The 14173-nt window shown below is 38.8% G+C and overlaps 1 protein-coding gene across 2 annotated transcripts in view; it reads right to left on the reverse strand.

Moving 5' to 3' along the window:
* The window catches only part of LOC134658787 (protein stum), a 61324-nt gene extending 57122 nt beyond the window's left edge, over nucleotides 1–4202 (reverse strand). For both annotated transcript variants that reach the window (XM_063514432.1, XM_063514431.1), the window contains exon 1: nucleotides 3570–4202. In XM_063514432.1, the coding sequence (XP_063370502.1) occupies nucleotides 3570–4183 (614 nt within the window). In that variant the 5' untranslated portion in view covers nucleotides 4184–4202. The remainder of the gene's footprint in view (nucleotides 1–3569) is intronic.
* Between the last annotated feature and the right edge of the window lie 9971 nt (nucleotides 4203–14173).

Here is a 14173-nt window from a genome sequence, read left to right on the forward strand (position 1 = left end):
TTCTTTTTGAGCGTGCCCATCAACGCAATTTTGAATGGATACGAAAACCAGAAAATGGGGAATGCTTTGGTTATTTCGAAGTACCTATTGCTAAAATAAAGTTTTCATAATATAGGTATTAACCAAGGCTGATTGGTTTAAGCACTTTAAACAATTAGATTGTGATTGATACGAATACACAGTATTTATTCGAATTGGGTTTATTTAACTAGCTTAGATTTTTATCCTGTTTCTTTCCTTAATTTGATTGTAGGACCTACAACTCAAAATAACTGTTCATGTAAGACAAACCAAAACTGAGTCATGAAATTATGATTGTTTTAAACAACGAAGTATCATCAACATATTGTAATTCCGGATGTTTCTTATTATCAAACAAAAACCCAAGATGCTGTCATTAGATTTAACAGTATGCTTTGTTATGCGTGTGTCGACTACTTACTAGTAGGTACTAAACAACATTCTATTTATTTATAAATGTACGTGTATTTATTAAGTCCATGTTCTAAGATAAATTATAAAATAAAACCTAAAGTTGCCAGACTTAGCCTCTGAGCGAAATATTCGCCCGCCCGGAAGTCGGCAGACACCCAGACCATAGAGAAATATAGTAAGACAAGAGTGCTCACTCCATACATCAGTTCAGACTATTAATTTCAGTGTCTACATCTAGCATCGAGTAGCGGAACTATCAGTACTGCTACATCTATTGTCAAGTAGCAGTACTGATAGTTCCGCTACTGGATGCTAGATGCTAATAGTCTTTTTGGTACTAAAACTGATGTATGGAGTGAGCACTCTATGTATTTTTTTCTCTATGCCCAGACTAAGTTTATTTGAAATTTCTTTCACAGCTTGTCTGGTGTCATATGACCATGGCCTAAAGGTTTCGACTGCAAGCGTCGCAAATATGTAATTGTCTTTTTAAAATGCATATTTGCGGCGCTTGTTAAGTTGGGTGTCTTCTGCTGATGTCCCTGTACCTAATATTAATTAAGGTTAATATTTTAAGCACAACATATTATCTCTTATGTTGCCTGAAATCGTAATACAATTTGATCACCTCAGCAGCTCGAACAAGGGTACTTTGATTCTTAAAAACAGTGAGCAAAATGCGATTTTGCTCACTGAGTGAGACAAAATGACATTCAAGTGACCTTTATAGTCAAATGTCATTTCAACATGCGGGGTCTAATAAAAGTTCGAAATACTTGGGTTCTATTATCTCTGTCCCTTTCACACTGTTAGCAAAAAGAAACGGACAAAAAAAAGTTAAAACGACATTCAACGATATATTCACGGTTTATAATAGACCCCCGAAAAACTTCAGACCGCGTCGTTCCAAACCACGTACGAGTATGAATTCTTAATAATTAATTAATAAAAATAAAGTTTAAGATTTGATAAAAACTGATAAAATACAAAATTTTAGGTATTTTATTGTACAATTACAATAATGAACTCAAAAAATACACAGATCATCACGCAAAATTAATAATTTTACTTTTAAGAATTTCTACCATAGTTGACAAGTACGTATCCGCAATTCGGACCGTATCTTACAAATATTTTTTTTACAAAAAGAAGTTGTCGATTGTTTGTTATTTCTATATTATTTTACTGGAATTTATTATTACGTTTTGTTTTTCTGTTCCATTGCGGTAATTAAACTTAATTGTTTGTATATCTTAAGAAAACATGAGTGCAGGTATTAAGTGATGAAGAAGGATTACATTTTTCAAGTTGTCTAATCTAATAGGTATATTCTCACTGCTCAGGTGAAAAATGTTGTGTACTACACGAGATCAAAGTTATATACATCTCGTGCGCTTTTGAGTCCCTTACTACGCTCAAGATTCTAAATTAGATTCACGAGCGTAGCGATTATAGAATCTTTCGCTTGCACGGGACTCAAAATAAGCACTCGAAGAAATATCAAACTTTGATCACTTGTTGTACAAATAACTATTAAATCGGTACCATACCACAAATACTTGTATTATGAAAATCTATATTCAATAACATGTACATATATATACCCAACCTGTCATGTGCCAAATATTCATTACCTATCGTCAGAAGTCAAAAATGTTTTATTGTTGTTATTTATAAAATGTTGTTGTTGGTTGTTGTGTAGGTATTTATTTATAAATATTGCTATGTATTTTTGATGTCACTGTAAATGTTAGGTAAGTAGATATGTACATTGAATTGTGAAATAACCCTTGAGGCCTACTCACATTTTTGTACTTTGAATTTCAAGTATTCAAGTATTTTTGTTGCACTCATGTTGATGTACAGATGATGGATTGTTACAATAAGACAGATATATTATTTCAATGCGGGAATTTTATTACCTACGATACGAGACCTACGAGAGAGAAAGATTACCTACGAGATGTAAAGGATTAATTATGAAGTGGAAATGCGATTCTATCTTTGCCTAATTATTACGGTCTAGTAAGTAAAACCCAACCAGATAATTATGTGGTGTCTAGGCTATCTCCTAGGTACACAGTCTAATAAACGGTGGACTTAAAAACCTCAATATTAAATTTCTTATAAAAATTGGTGATTATGAATACATACAATTTAAATAGATCCCTTGATTACAGAGTTTAGTTAGTTGAACCAAAAAACTTCACCTATTTGAAATTAATGAAACGTTGTTCACAGTTCAAGCTGTGTTTTTATATCCTAAATGCTAAAATGACGCTTTTTAGGGTTCCGTAGCCAAATGGCAAAAAACGGAACCCTTATAGATTCGTCATGTCTGTCTGTCTGTCCGTCTGTCCGTCTGTCTGTCCGTCCGTATGTCACAGCCACTTTTCTCCGAAACTATAAGAACTATACTGTTGAAACTTGGTAAGTAGATGTATTCTGTGAACCGCATTAAGATTTTCACACAAAAATAGAAAAAAAACAATAAATTTTTGGGGTTCCCCATACTTCGAACTGAAACTCAAAAATTTTTTTTTCATCAAACCCATACGTGTGGGGTATCTATGGATAGGTCTTCAAAAATGATATTGAGGTTTCTAATATCATTTTTTTCTAAACTGAATAGTTTGCGCGAGAGACACTTCCAAAGTGGTAAAATGTGTGTCCCCCCCCCCCCCTGTAACTTCTAAAATAAGAGAATGATAATACTAAAAAAAATATATGATGTACATTACCATGTAAACTTCCACCGAAAATTGGTTTGAACGAGATCTAGTAAGTAGTTTTTTTTTATACGTCATAAATCGCCTAAATACGGAACCCTTCATGGGCGAGTCCGACTCGCACTTGGCCGCTTTTTTGTAATAACACAGCTGAGATACAAAACAAGGTTTGCAAACTCGAGTCAGAATTAAATAAAAATCGATCTTGTTTTGGGACTACCTTACGGTTCAATATGGCTCTGAAATTGTGGTAGTAAAATTTGTATCAAGTAGAAACGTCTGCGCACGCACGCAAGTAGAAACAATTTAATTTTAATTTTATTGTGGCAGTAATTAGTGAGTTTTGGTTGCCATCTGACGATAACTAAATACGTCTAATAAACTAATAAATAAATTAATACTCACGGATTCGCGGGAGCAGCCTTCACAGCCTCCCCGGGCAGCACTTTGAAGGCCTCATCCCTCTTGGCAGACCCCGGCGCACTTCTCACTTCAACCACAACTTTACCACTTCGCGGACTATCCAACACACTCGACTGTCTCGACGATAAGTCAAAATATCGGTCCTGTGCGTGTATTAACTGTGTCACCGTAAACGCTGGCGATTCATCGGAACTAGCCTTATCTATTTGCGGCCCGAATAGTCCATCGTCCAAGTTTCTAAAGAATCTATCGTCTTCTATATCTTTAGACGGAGACGCGTCTAAAGATTGTTTAATAGTGATATCTAACGACCGCTCGCCGCTGAACGCGTAAGGCGTATTAGCTAACTCCTCCTCGATACTGTTGTAGCGGCTTCTGAACAGTGACTTGGGTTCCCCTTCCACTTCGTATTTCCCTCCAAAGAGATCATACTGTTGGAATCTAGTGTTGATGGTGTCGAACTTGGGGTCGGTGAGGTCGGACCCGAACTTGGCGTCGGTGAGGTCGGACCCGGATTCGGGTTTGGGGGTGGATGAGGGGCTCATGTTGATGTGTAGGATGCCGTGTTCGTCGGTGTATTTCAGTTTCAGGGCCATTTTATAGCAGCCGGAAGAGTTTATCTGAAAAAGAAATTAGTTATAATTTAACTATGAAAACATCCAATTATTTTTAAATAAAATGAATAAACATTTATTAATATAAATTACTAAAAGACATAGACAGGAATATAAAACTAACTAAAATTTAAAATAATTTAAATAAAATAGTTTTATTTTGGAAGACGCAGGTCCATTCTAGGCTCTAAAGGCTTTGGTCAGTATTTGTACCTATGACCCGCCCCGGCTTCGCACGGGTTAACAAATTATACATAAACCTTCTTCTTGAATCACTCTATCTATTAAAAAAAACCGCATCAAAATCCGTTGCGTAGTTTTAAGCATACATAGGGACAGACTGACAGCGGGAAGCGATTTTGTTTTATAGTATGTAGTGATGTTATTTAGTTTCTGATTAGATGGCATGCCTATCGACACGTAGGTGGATTTATTCGTTAAACTTAGAGTTTATTTATTTCGCTTAATTAGGTTAACGACCTGTCCCCAATTGGGCTATTATCGTCATTAGCAAGCAGGTACCTATATTGTAGTATAACTTTTAACTAGTGGCTTTGTGAGCTGAACAGTTACGTTTAATTCTGAAAGAACCCTTCAACTGAATTGAACAAAAAAAGTATTTCGTATTTTACCCATAGGATACCCTATGTTTTATCCAGCTATGTTTCATTAATATGACCTGCAATATGACTTGGCGGATACCATGACGTGTGCACAAAAATTACCAAAAACCGGCCAAGTGCGAGTCGGACTCGCGCACGGAGGGTTCCGCACCATCAACAAAAAATAGAGCAAAACAAGCAAAACACGGTCACCCATCGAAGTACTGACCCCGCCCGACGTTGCTTAACTTCGGTCAAAAATCACGTTTGTTGTATGGGAGCCCCACTTAAATCTTTATTTTATTCTGTTTTTAGTATTTGTTGTTATAGCGGCAACAAAAACACCATCTGTGAAAATTTCAACTGTCTAGCTATCACGGTTCGTGATATACAGCCTGGTGACAGACGGACGGACGGACGGACGGACGGACAGCGGAGTCTTAGTAATAGGGTCCCGTTTTTACCCTTTGGGTACGGAACCCTAATGATAATAGCTCACCTAAATTACGAAATAGTTTTCCGTCACATTATCATACGATAGCTTCCACGCCTGTCAACAACAATGGAATGGGTTTATCTTGGGATCTATCTCGAGATAATTGTGTCGCCTGCATAACTACCAAAGAGATGTCGGTGTAGGACATATAGTTAGTTTTTTTTTAGCATTAGAAAAAGACGCGATCTTGACGTGTCTTTTTATTGAAAAACACTTGAAAAATAGGTCACGGCAAATATGTGACAATTATAAATCATATACGATCATTTACAATTTTTTGCTTTCATAATTTACTGATATTTAAAAAGCATTTTTCTAATGTTAAAAAAAAACGAACTATAGGTACAACCAGCGTCGCTCACGAACGAACGCTACCTACTCTTTTTTTAACACTTCTGGGTATTTGGAATATTCCCACTGTTACCACCGCATTAAAACAATGTTGTTACCAGTGGTAACAACGGGGATTTTTTCCTACCTGACCCTGGTGGTAACAACTGAGAAAAAGCCCAGTAGTTACCGCCAAAGTATGTGTTTAATTTAAATATAGCTCGCACACATACTGCCTAAGCCAACGCCTAGAAAAATCTAAATTACTTAGGTACTTTTGACATCTCGGTACATGTCCTATATACGAGCAGCATCGTAACTAATAGTAAATGTGCAAAGTTGCGCGTGCGTCGATTAGAGTGCGCAGGCGCCGTGTCTGCGCACACTTGCCCAATTTCCGCTCACTTTAGATGTACTAAGCTGCATCTTTAAGCTGGCTATTTAGAACTAGGCACATAAAGTAAATATATCATCATCTTCCTCGCGTTGTCCCGGCATTTTGCCATGGCTCATGGGAGCCTGGGGTCCGCTCGGCAACTAATCTCAGAAATTGATGTAGGCACTAGTTTTTACGAAAGCGACTGCCATCTGACCTTCCAATCCAGAGGGTAAACTAGGCTTTATTGGGATTAGTCCGGTTTCCTCACGATGTTTTCCTTCACCGAAAAGCGACTGGTAAATATCAAATGATATTTCGTACATAAGTTCCGAAAAACTCATTGGTACGAGCCGGGGTTTGAACCCGCGACCTCGGGATTGTAAGTCGCACGCTTATACCGCTAGGCCACCAGCGCTTACATAAAGTAAATTTATGTTTGTAGAAAATTACGGGTTATTCCCACTAGTTACCACCAAGTTCTTACCAGTGGTAACTACTGGGAATTTTTTTCCCACCTTTTACCACCTTTTCCCAGTAGTTACCACCAACTCGGTTTGGTGGTAACTAGTGGGAATTTTTATTCCCAGTAGTTACCACCAAAGTTTTGTTAGAGTTAAATACTAATAAAAACAGTATAAAAAAATAAAAAATAAATATAGAGTGATTTATTAAATCATTATTAAGTCGATTAGTGTTTTAGTAAACTGCCTTAAAAGTGACGAAAAAATATTGAAACAGTTTAACCGGTACTAGTACAAAAACTATAATATATGCAAGGATAAATTAAATAATCCATTTAGATTATTTTTAAGTGATTTTATTCGGTAATTCAAAATCACTCTATATTTATACTATACTATTTTATACTGTTTTTATTAGTATTTAACTCTAACAAAATTTTGGTGGTAACTACTGGGAATAAAAATTCCCAGTAGTTACCACCAAACCGAGTTGGTGGTAACTACTGGGAATAATTTTTCCCAGTAGTTACCAGTGGTAAAAGGTGGGGAAAAAATTCCCAGTAGTTACCACTGGTAACAACTTGGTGGTAACTAGTGGGAATAACCCAAAATTACTGCGCTCTACGTTAATACTTAATTTCCCAAAGTTTTTTGGATTTTATTTCGTGCATTGGATTTCAATAAATCATACAACCAACATCTATGTATTGGATGAATATAGGTATATATTTAGAGTTACTTAGACCAAGATAAGTCTGCATCCATTTTGATAGCACACACAGACCACGCAGAGCAAGTGGTATTTTAAAAGTCAAACTTCTGTAAGGTAATGTCTATGTAGTAACGTACCGTGACTTAGGACTAACTATAAGTATGTTACGATTCATAAGTGCTTGTTGCTAGGCCTACATGAATAAAGTATATTTTGACTATTGACTATTGACTCAATCAATATTCTTGTAACTCTGTCTTAGAGTTAGACCAAGAAAAGTCTGCAGCGATTTTGACAGCCCTCGCAGTGCCAGTGTTATTTTAAATGTCAAACTTCTATGAAATGATGACGTATAAATAACACTTGCACTGCGTGGGCTATCAAAATCGCTGCAGACTTTTCTTGGTCTAACTTTAACATGTTAGTTCATTCGTGTGTCGTCCTTGCGTCCGTCCTCGAACGTAATTGTTCCAACGTGGCATAACCTAAAAGAGTTGAACATATTTACATGCTCTGCTGATGTTGAGGTGGGGCGCCATTTGTAGCGGCGCGGCGCGGCGTCGCAGACGGGCGTACCAGACCGCGACCTTGGTGCGGTCAAAATATCTTTTCGCTCTCATTTATAGCTGCATCCTTAACGGACGTACCCGGGCACAGAATAAATAATATGTAGTACTACCGTACAGAAAGGAAACTTTCTACAAAACCGAAGTTTGACAGCGGTTCAGTGTGGAATCATGATGTCCCTTCTAATATATGGCACTATCTGTTTTGGCTATTTAGGGTTGTCAAAGTTCAAGTCATCTTATCTGTGGTCGTGCACGCAAAGGGACGTCAAGTTGTGCCAACTCTAATAATTGCTCGGAGCAATGCTGAGCCGAACGGAGCCGAGTTTGCCCGAAGCGAGGAACTTTGCGTGCACGACCACACCCCTGGCACCCCTGGTCTAGACCACCTTACACACGATCGAACGTGCGCCGTACCGCACCAAAGACGCGGTCCGGTGCGGCCGTCTGTAACGGCTTTTAATATGGAAAAGGTATGGGATGACGACTGCAGCTGGTTTATGGCTTCTACAGACCTGGCAAGGAGAAACACCGGGCTTATTTGTTTGTGGACAGTGCACCGCAGTAAGTACCTATTACTCGTACACTTATATCGACCGGGATATGAACCGTGATTACCTTTTGTATTGTTTTCGAGCTCCCGATATTTCGACGCAGTTACATGCATCTTGTTTACGGTAACTGAAGATAGCGGGCGGGTGTCAAAGTTGTGTAGACCGCGCTCGGTCTACCCTCATTCGTGCGCGTCAGCTGCGTTGGATATAAGTCTAATGAAACTAACCGTGAATAATTCAAAACTGTTATTACTCGTATTGGTCAGCCAAATTAGGCTTTATCATAGATGGTATGATCCTAGAGATAGATGAGCTATACGCGTGCGTCCATGAGGGACAAAACATACGCAATGCGACATTATAATTGGTCGAATTTATTTGTTGCCCACCATAAATACCATAATACATACTAAATTTATGGTGGGGAATAAAAACAATATGTGAGACTGTGACAAGGACAAACAATAATAGCGCTTTCGCTGCTACTCTTACTGAAAGATACATAAGACTATCCCGTTCGGTCATTTCCCCCCACCCCTCATGCCTCATCCAATTATACTAGATTCATGGGCTTTATGAACATGTCGTGTATGCTTCGCTAACACTGGGGCTCCATTTTTGAACTAGCCCCATGCTATCCTGGATGCCGATTCTGATTTAACAACTTGATACGGGGTCGCGCTGGTTTTGATACACCGTCGATGGTCTTAGTGATTGGCTCGCATCTCACGCACGACTTTCACTTCATTTCGCAAGCACCAATCAGCGTAATCCATTTCTGACCGCAGCTGCACTACCTGGTATTGAACGCGTCGGTGTTACTGTCAATTTCCATAGTAAAATGAACAGTAGTGCAGCTGTCGGTGGAAATGGACTGTCATCTTAACCCATCTTCAAGGTCGTATGAAAATAAGATCAAAACCATAACAAGTTGTTGTATCTGAATGGGGCTCCTGTATGCGGAACGCCAGAATAAAATTAAAATGTTTCGCCTGCCGTGACTCTATGCAGGTTAGAGTTAGAACATTATAATGTTCTTTAGTTAAAGTAATTGGTAGGACGTTCTTAGCATTTTGTAGGTTTTTGTAAAACTTGACATGTTCGTTATTTATTTAAAAAAACAGTACAAGAGTACGACCAAGCTAGCTGTAGGTACTGTAAAGGCTTCGTCACACAGGCGCGTTTTCCGGGCGCGGCGTGAGCATTTTATATGTAAAAGCGGCGCGCCCCGCCCCGCTCACGCCGCGCCCCGCCCCGCTCACGCCGCGCCCGGAAAATGCGCCTGTGTGACGAAGCCTTAATTAATGTAATTATACTACATATGAAATTAAGCAAACTTTCTTTTTGGAAAGAGAAAATTTCGACCCCTATCCAAAAATAGGTACAAGAATTTTCCGATATTTTTCAATGTAGAAATTTTTGAAGCTCTCTCACGGCACATCAGAAATTGCTTATATTGAAAATCATGTTAATATCTGTGGCATGCACGCGCATAGAAATATATAGCGAAAACCCTATGTCTACTATCTCTAGCTTTATAATACCTAAATGCGAATGTAACTCTGTCTGTCTGTCTGTTTCATCTTCATCCAAACAAGTGAACTGATCTCAGATGAATCGAAACTTCGTATGAAACAAAGGTTACAAAGGATAATGTTTATCACAAAGAAGTCGAAGAACATCATTGATTAAATACGTATACGCAGACGAAGTTGCGGGCAGAAACTAGTCCATATTTAATTCTAGAGTACCCGATGTTTGTCACATTGTCCAAACTTCTTTATAATGATTGCAAATTTGGCAACAATGGCGTCCTTGGCACCGAACTAAGATCGCGATAGCAACGTAACGTAACTAACGGACTCAAGGACGGCTCCTTGGGCCATACGCGTTACGAAAGTAACGTTTGAATATTAATGTTTAGGTGTTTGTTGAATAGAATGTTTGTAAGTTTTTGTAAAATTGTATTGGAGTTTAATATTTTCGGGATCGGGACAAAAATAAATTGAATAGAAATAAACATCGAATTTAAACTGTTGTGAGACATAGTAACAATTAATAAAATAAAATAAGGTGTACTGTTACGGTTTTACTGTTAGTGCTTTAAGAAAGGAGACCTAAGCTCTCCGAAACATGTCGCGCGAGTGACTAAAAGCGACCAAGTGCGAGTCGGACTCGCCCATGAAGGGTTCCGTATTTAGGCGATTTATGACGTATTAAAAAAAAACTACTTACTAGATCTCGTTCAAACCAATTTTCGGTGGAAGTTTACACGGTAATGTACATCATATATTTTTTTTAGTTTTATCATTCTGTTATTTTAGAAGGTACAGGGGGGGGGGACACACATTTTACCACTTTGGAAGTGTCTCTCGCGCAAACTATTCAGTTTAGAAAAAAATGATATTAGAAACCTCAATATCATTTTTGAAGACCTATCCATAGATACACGTATAGGTTTGATAAAAAAAAAAATTTTTGAGTTTCAGTTCTAAGTATAGGGAACCCCAAAAATTTATTGTTTTTTTTTTCTATTTTTGTGTGAAAATCTTAATGCGGTTCACAGAATACATCTACTTACCAAGTTTCAACAGTATAGTTCTTATAGTTTCGGAGAAAAGTGACTGTGACATACACGGACAGACGGACAGACAGACAGACAGACATGACAAATCTATAAGGGTTCCGTTTTTTGCCATTTGGCTACGGAACCCTAAAAACAGGTTCCGCACCATCAACAAAAAATAGAGCAAAACAAGCAAAATAAAAGCGGCCAAGTGCGAGTCGGACTCGCCCATGAAGGGTTCCGTATTAAGGGGATTAATGACGTATTAAAAAAAAACTACTTACTAGATCTCGTTCAAACCAATTTTCGGTGGAAGTTTGCATGGTAATGTACATAATATATTTTTTTTAGTTTTATAAATAAAAAAATAAAATAAAATAAAAATAAAAATAAAAATCATTTATTTCGGACCACAAAAAATCCATAATATGTTAGTCGAACATGTACATGCAGGAGCTTGTAAATTAGACTATGTTAGTGCTTAAAATTAACTTATTACCCTATCTACCTACTACATTTCATAGGGAGCTAAGGAATGGTGCAGGTTCGACCAGTGCTGCATATAGCTACTATCGAGCCTACCCGCTATCACACTCAGGATACTGTTGCTACTGTCCAGCACTCTGCGACGCGTCGCGGCGGCACGCTTTCTTATTGTAGCAGAGAAACTGTCTACCTGCGCGTCCGCGAACATGCCTGACGCGCTGCAGAAGCGTGGCAGACGCAACAGCACCCTGAAGGCGTTGTTATACTGAACCCGTAGGGCGCTGATCGATCTTTGCGAATAATTAGCCCACAGGCTGCAGCTATAAAGAGAGGTACAGTAGGCTCTAAAGAGTGTAATTTTGACCTGAGCCGTACAGCTTCTGAACCTATGTGCTATCATATTCGCTCTTATCGCCAGCGCCCTACGTTCCCTATCTATATCTGCGTCGTCACGCAAATTTTCATTGACTAAGTGGCCTAAATACTTGACACATGTCACTCGCTTAAGGGGTGTGCCATTTAGATATAGCGGTGGTACAAGAGATGGACTTTTCGTCCCAGACTTAAAAACCATAAGTTCACTTTTAAGAGCATTATATCTGAGGCCATGTTTACATGCATATTTCTCACATAGTTTTAACAATATTTCAAGTCCTCCCGGTGAGGGACCCAACAGCACCATGTCGTCCGCATAGCTAATATTATTCATACATACACCGCCAATATGACAGCCGACATGTATGCTGCTGAGTTCCTCGATGAGAGCATTTATGTACAGGTTGAAGAGTTTCGGAGACGTTCTCCCACCCTGTCTCACTCCGCACTCCAACCTGTATTCCTCTGACATGTCTTTTCCCCATCTGACAACATTAACTTGACACAAGTACCAACTCCTAAGTATATGCACAATATCCATAGGGACCCCCGCCTCTTCTAACTTGGCCCACAAGAGCTCATAGTTAACCAGATCGAACGCCTTGGAGAGATCCAGGAAACATGCATATATAGGAGTCTTCCTGTGTGTATAATATTCGACGGTGTGCTTGAGGCTCAGTATCGCGCTCTCAGTAGATAGTTTGGGTCGAAACCCAAACTGCGCATCACTGATTTGTATATATCTATCAAGCTGAGCATCAAGCACCGCGTCAAACACTTTAGCCACCACAGTTGCTAGAGAAATTGGTCTATAATTGGCCAGCTTCGCTATGTCACCTGTCTTATTTTTTACAATAGGAACAACCACAGTGCGAATCATATCGGGTGGTAGGTAAGCATGGCTGATACTAAGGGAGAAGAACATGGCAAGAACCCTAGGCAGATGTGGCCCGGCATGTTGCAGATGCTCAATGCTAAGCCCATCATGCCCAGGGGACTTGCCCCTCCTCATATTTTTAATTACTTTACTTACTTGATTTGCTGTAATTTTAGTAGTACACACAGACCCCGCTGCCCCTACCACCTCCCTTCTGGGTACTGCACTAAGGGGAGACTTGACAGAAAAATGATTCATAAACAAGTTGGCTATTTTTACAGGATTGGTCTCATTTTCAATACTCACAGAGAGCCCAGGCCGGTAATTTAATCTGTTAGTACTTTTCCAAAAATTGCGAAAATCATTTTTACCATGATAAGAAGCCAACCGGTCCAATTTAATTTGATCCTGGTGTTGCTGGCACCATTTTAATCTGGCTTTAAAAACTTTGCGACTTACACACATGGAATCATATAATTGACCAGAACGGGGCTTACCACTAGCCACCCAGATCTGAAATCTAAACCTGGCCTCTCTGTGAGCCTCACCCACATGTTTATTCCAACCCATTATATGTTTATTTTTCCTATTCTGCAAGTCATTTTTACATAATACTGAGGCCGAACTAAGGGCATAAATTATGTCACTATACAACTTATTAATAACTTCCCTATGCAAGTTGTCAGTACCAATATTACAACAGCTATCTGCACATTCACTGAGCTGAGTAGGAAGGTCAATAACTTTTAGCAAATCATTACATTTACATTCATATTTGATAATATCACTAGGTTGTCTTTCACCCCAGAAAACTTTTGACCTATCAATATTACAATTATATATTTTTGAAAGAGTTACATCCAAGTTACATTCAATGACTAGTGGGAAATGGTCAGACCAATAAACATTATACATTACATATATTTTAGAAATAGTAGACCAGGCCGCCTGTGTCACCACACAGTGGTCCAGCCAGCGCTCACATCCATGACTGTCACTCACATATGTATAGGTACCAGTGTCGGGCCCAAGCATTTCTTGGTCTGCACAGATCCACTGACTTTATCATTCTCTTATTTTAGAAGTTACAGGGGGGGGGGGACACACATTTTAACACTTTGGAAGTGTCTGTCGCGCAAACTATTCAGTTTAGAAAAAAATGATATTAGAAACCTCAATATCATTTTTGAAGACCTATCCATAGATATCCCACACGTATGGGTTTGATGAAAAAAAATTTTTTGAGTTTCAGTTCTAAGTATGGGGAACTCCCAAAATTTTATGTTTTTTTCTATTTTTGTGTGAAAATCTTAATGCGGTTCACAGAATACAGATGTAAGTAGATACTTACCAAGTTTCAACAGTATAGTTCTTATAGTTTCGGAAAAAAGTGGCTGTGACATAGGGACGGACAGACAGACAGACGTGACGAATCCATAAGGGTTCCGTTTTTTGCCATTTGGCTACGGAACCCTAAAAACGGTCACCCATCCAAGTACTGACCCCGCCCGACGTTGCTTAACTTCGGTCAAAAATCACGTTTGTTGTATGGGAGCCCCACTTAAATC

This window comes from Cydia amplana, chromosome 23 (genome assembly GCF_948474715.1).
Source record: "Cydia amplana chromosome 23, ilCydAmpl1.1, whole genome shotgun sequence".
Lineage (NCBI taxonomy): Eukaryota > Metazoa > Arthropoda > Insecta > Lepidoptera > Tortricidae > Cydia > Cydia amplana.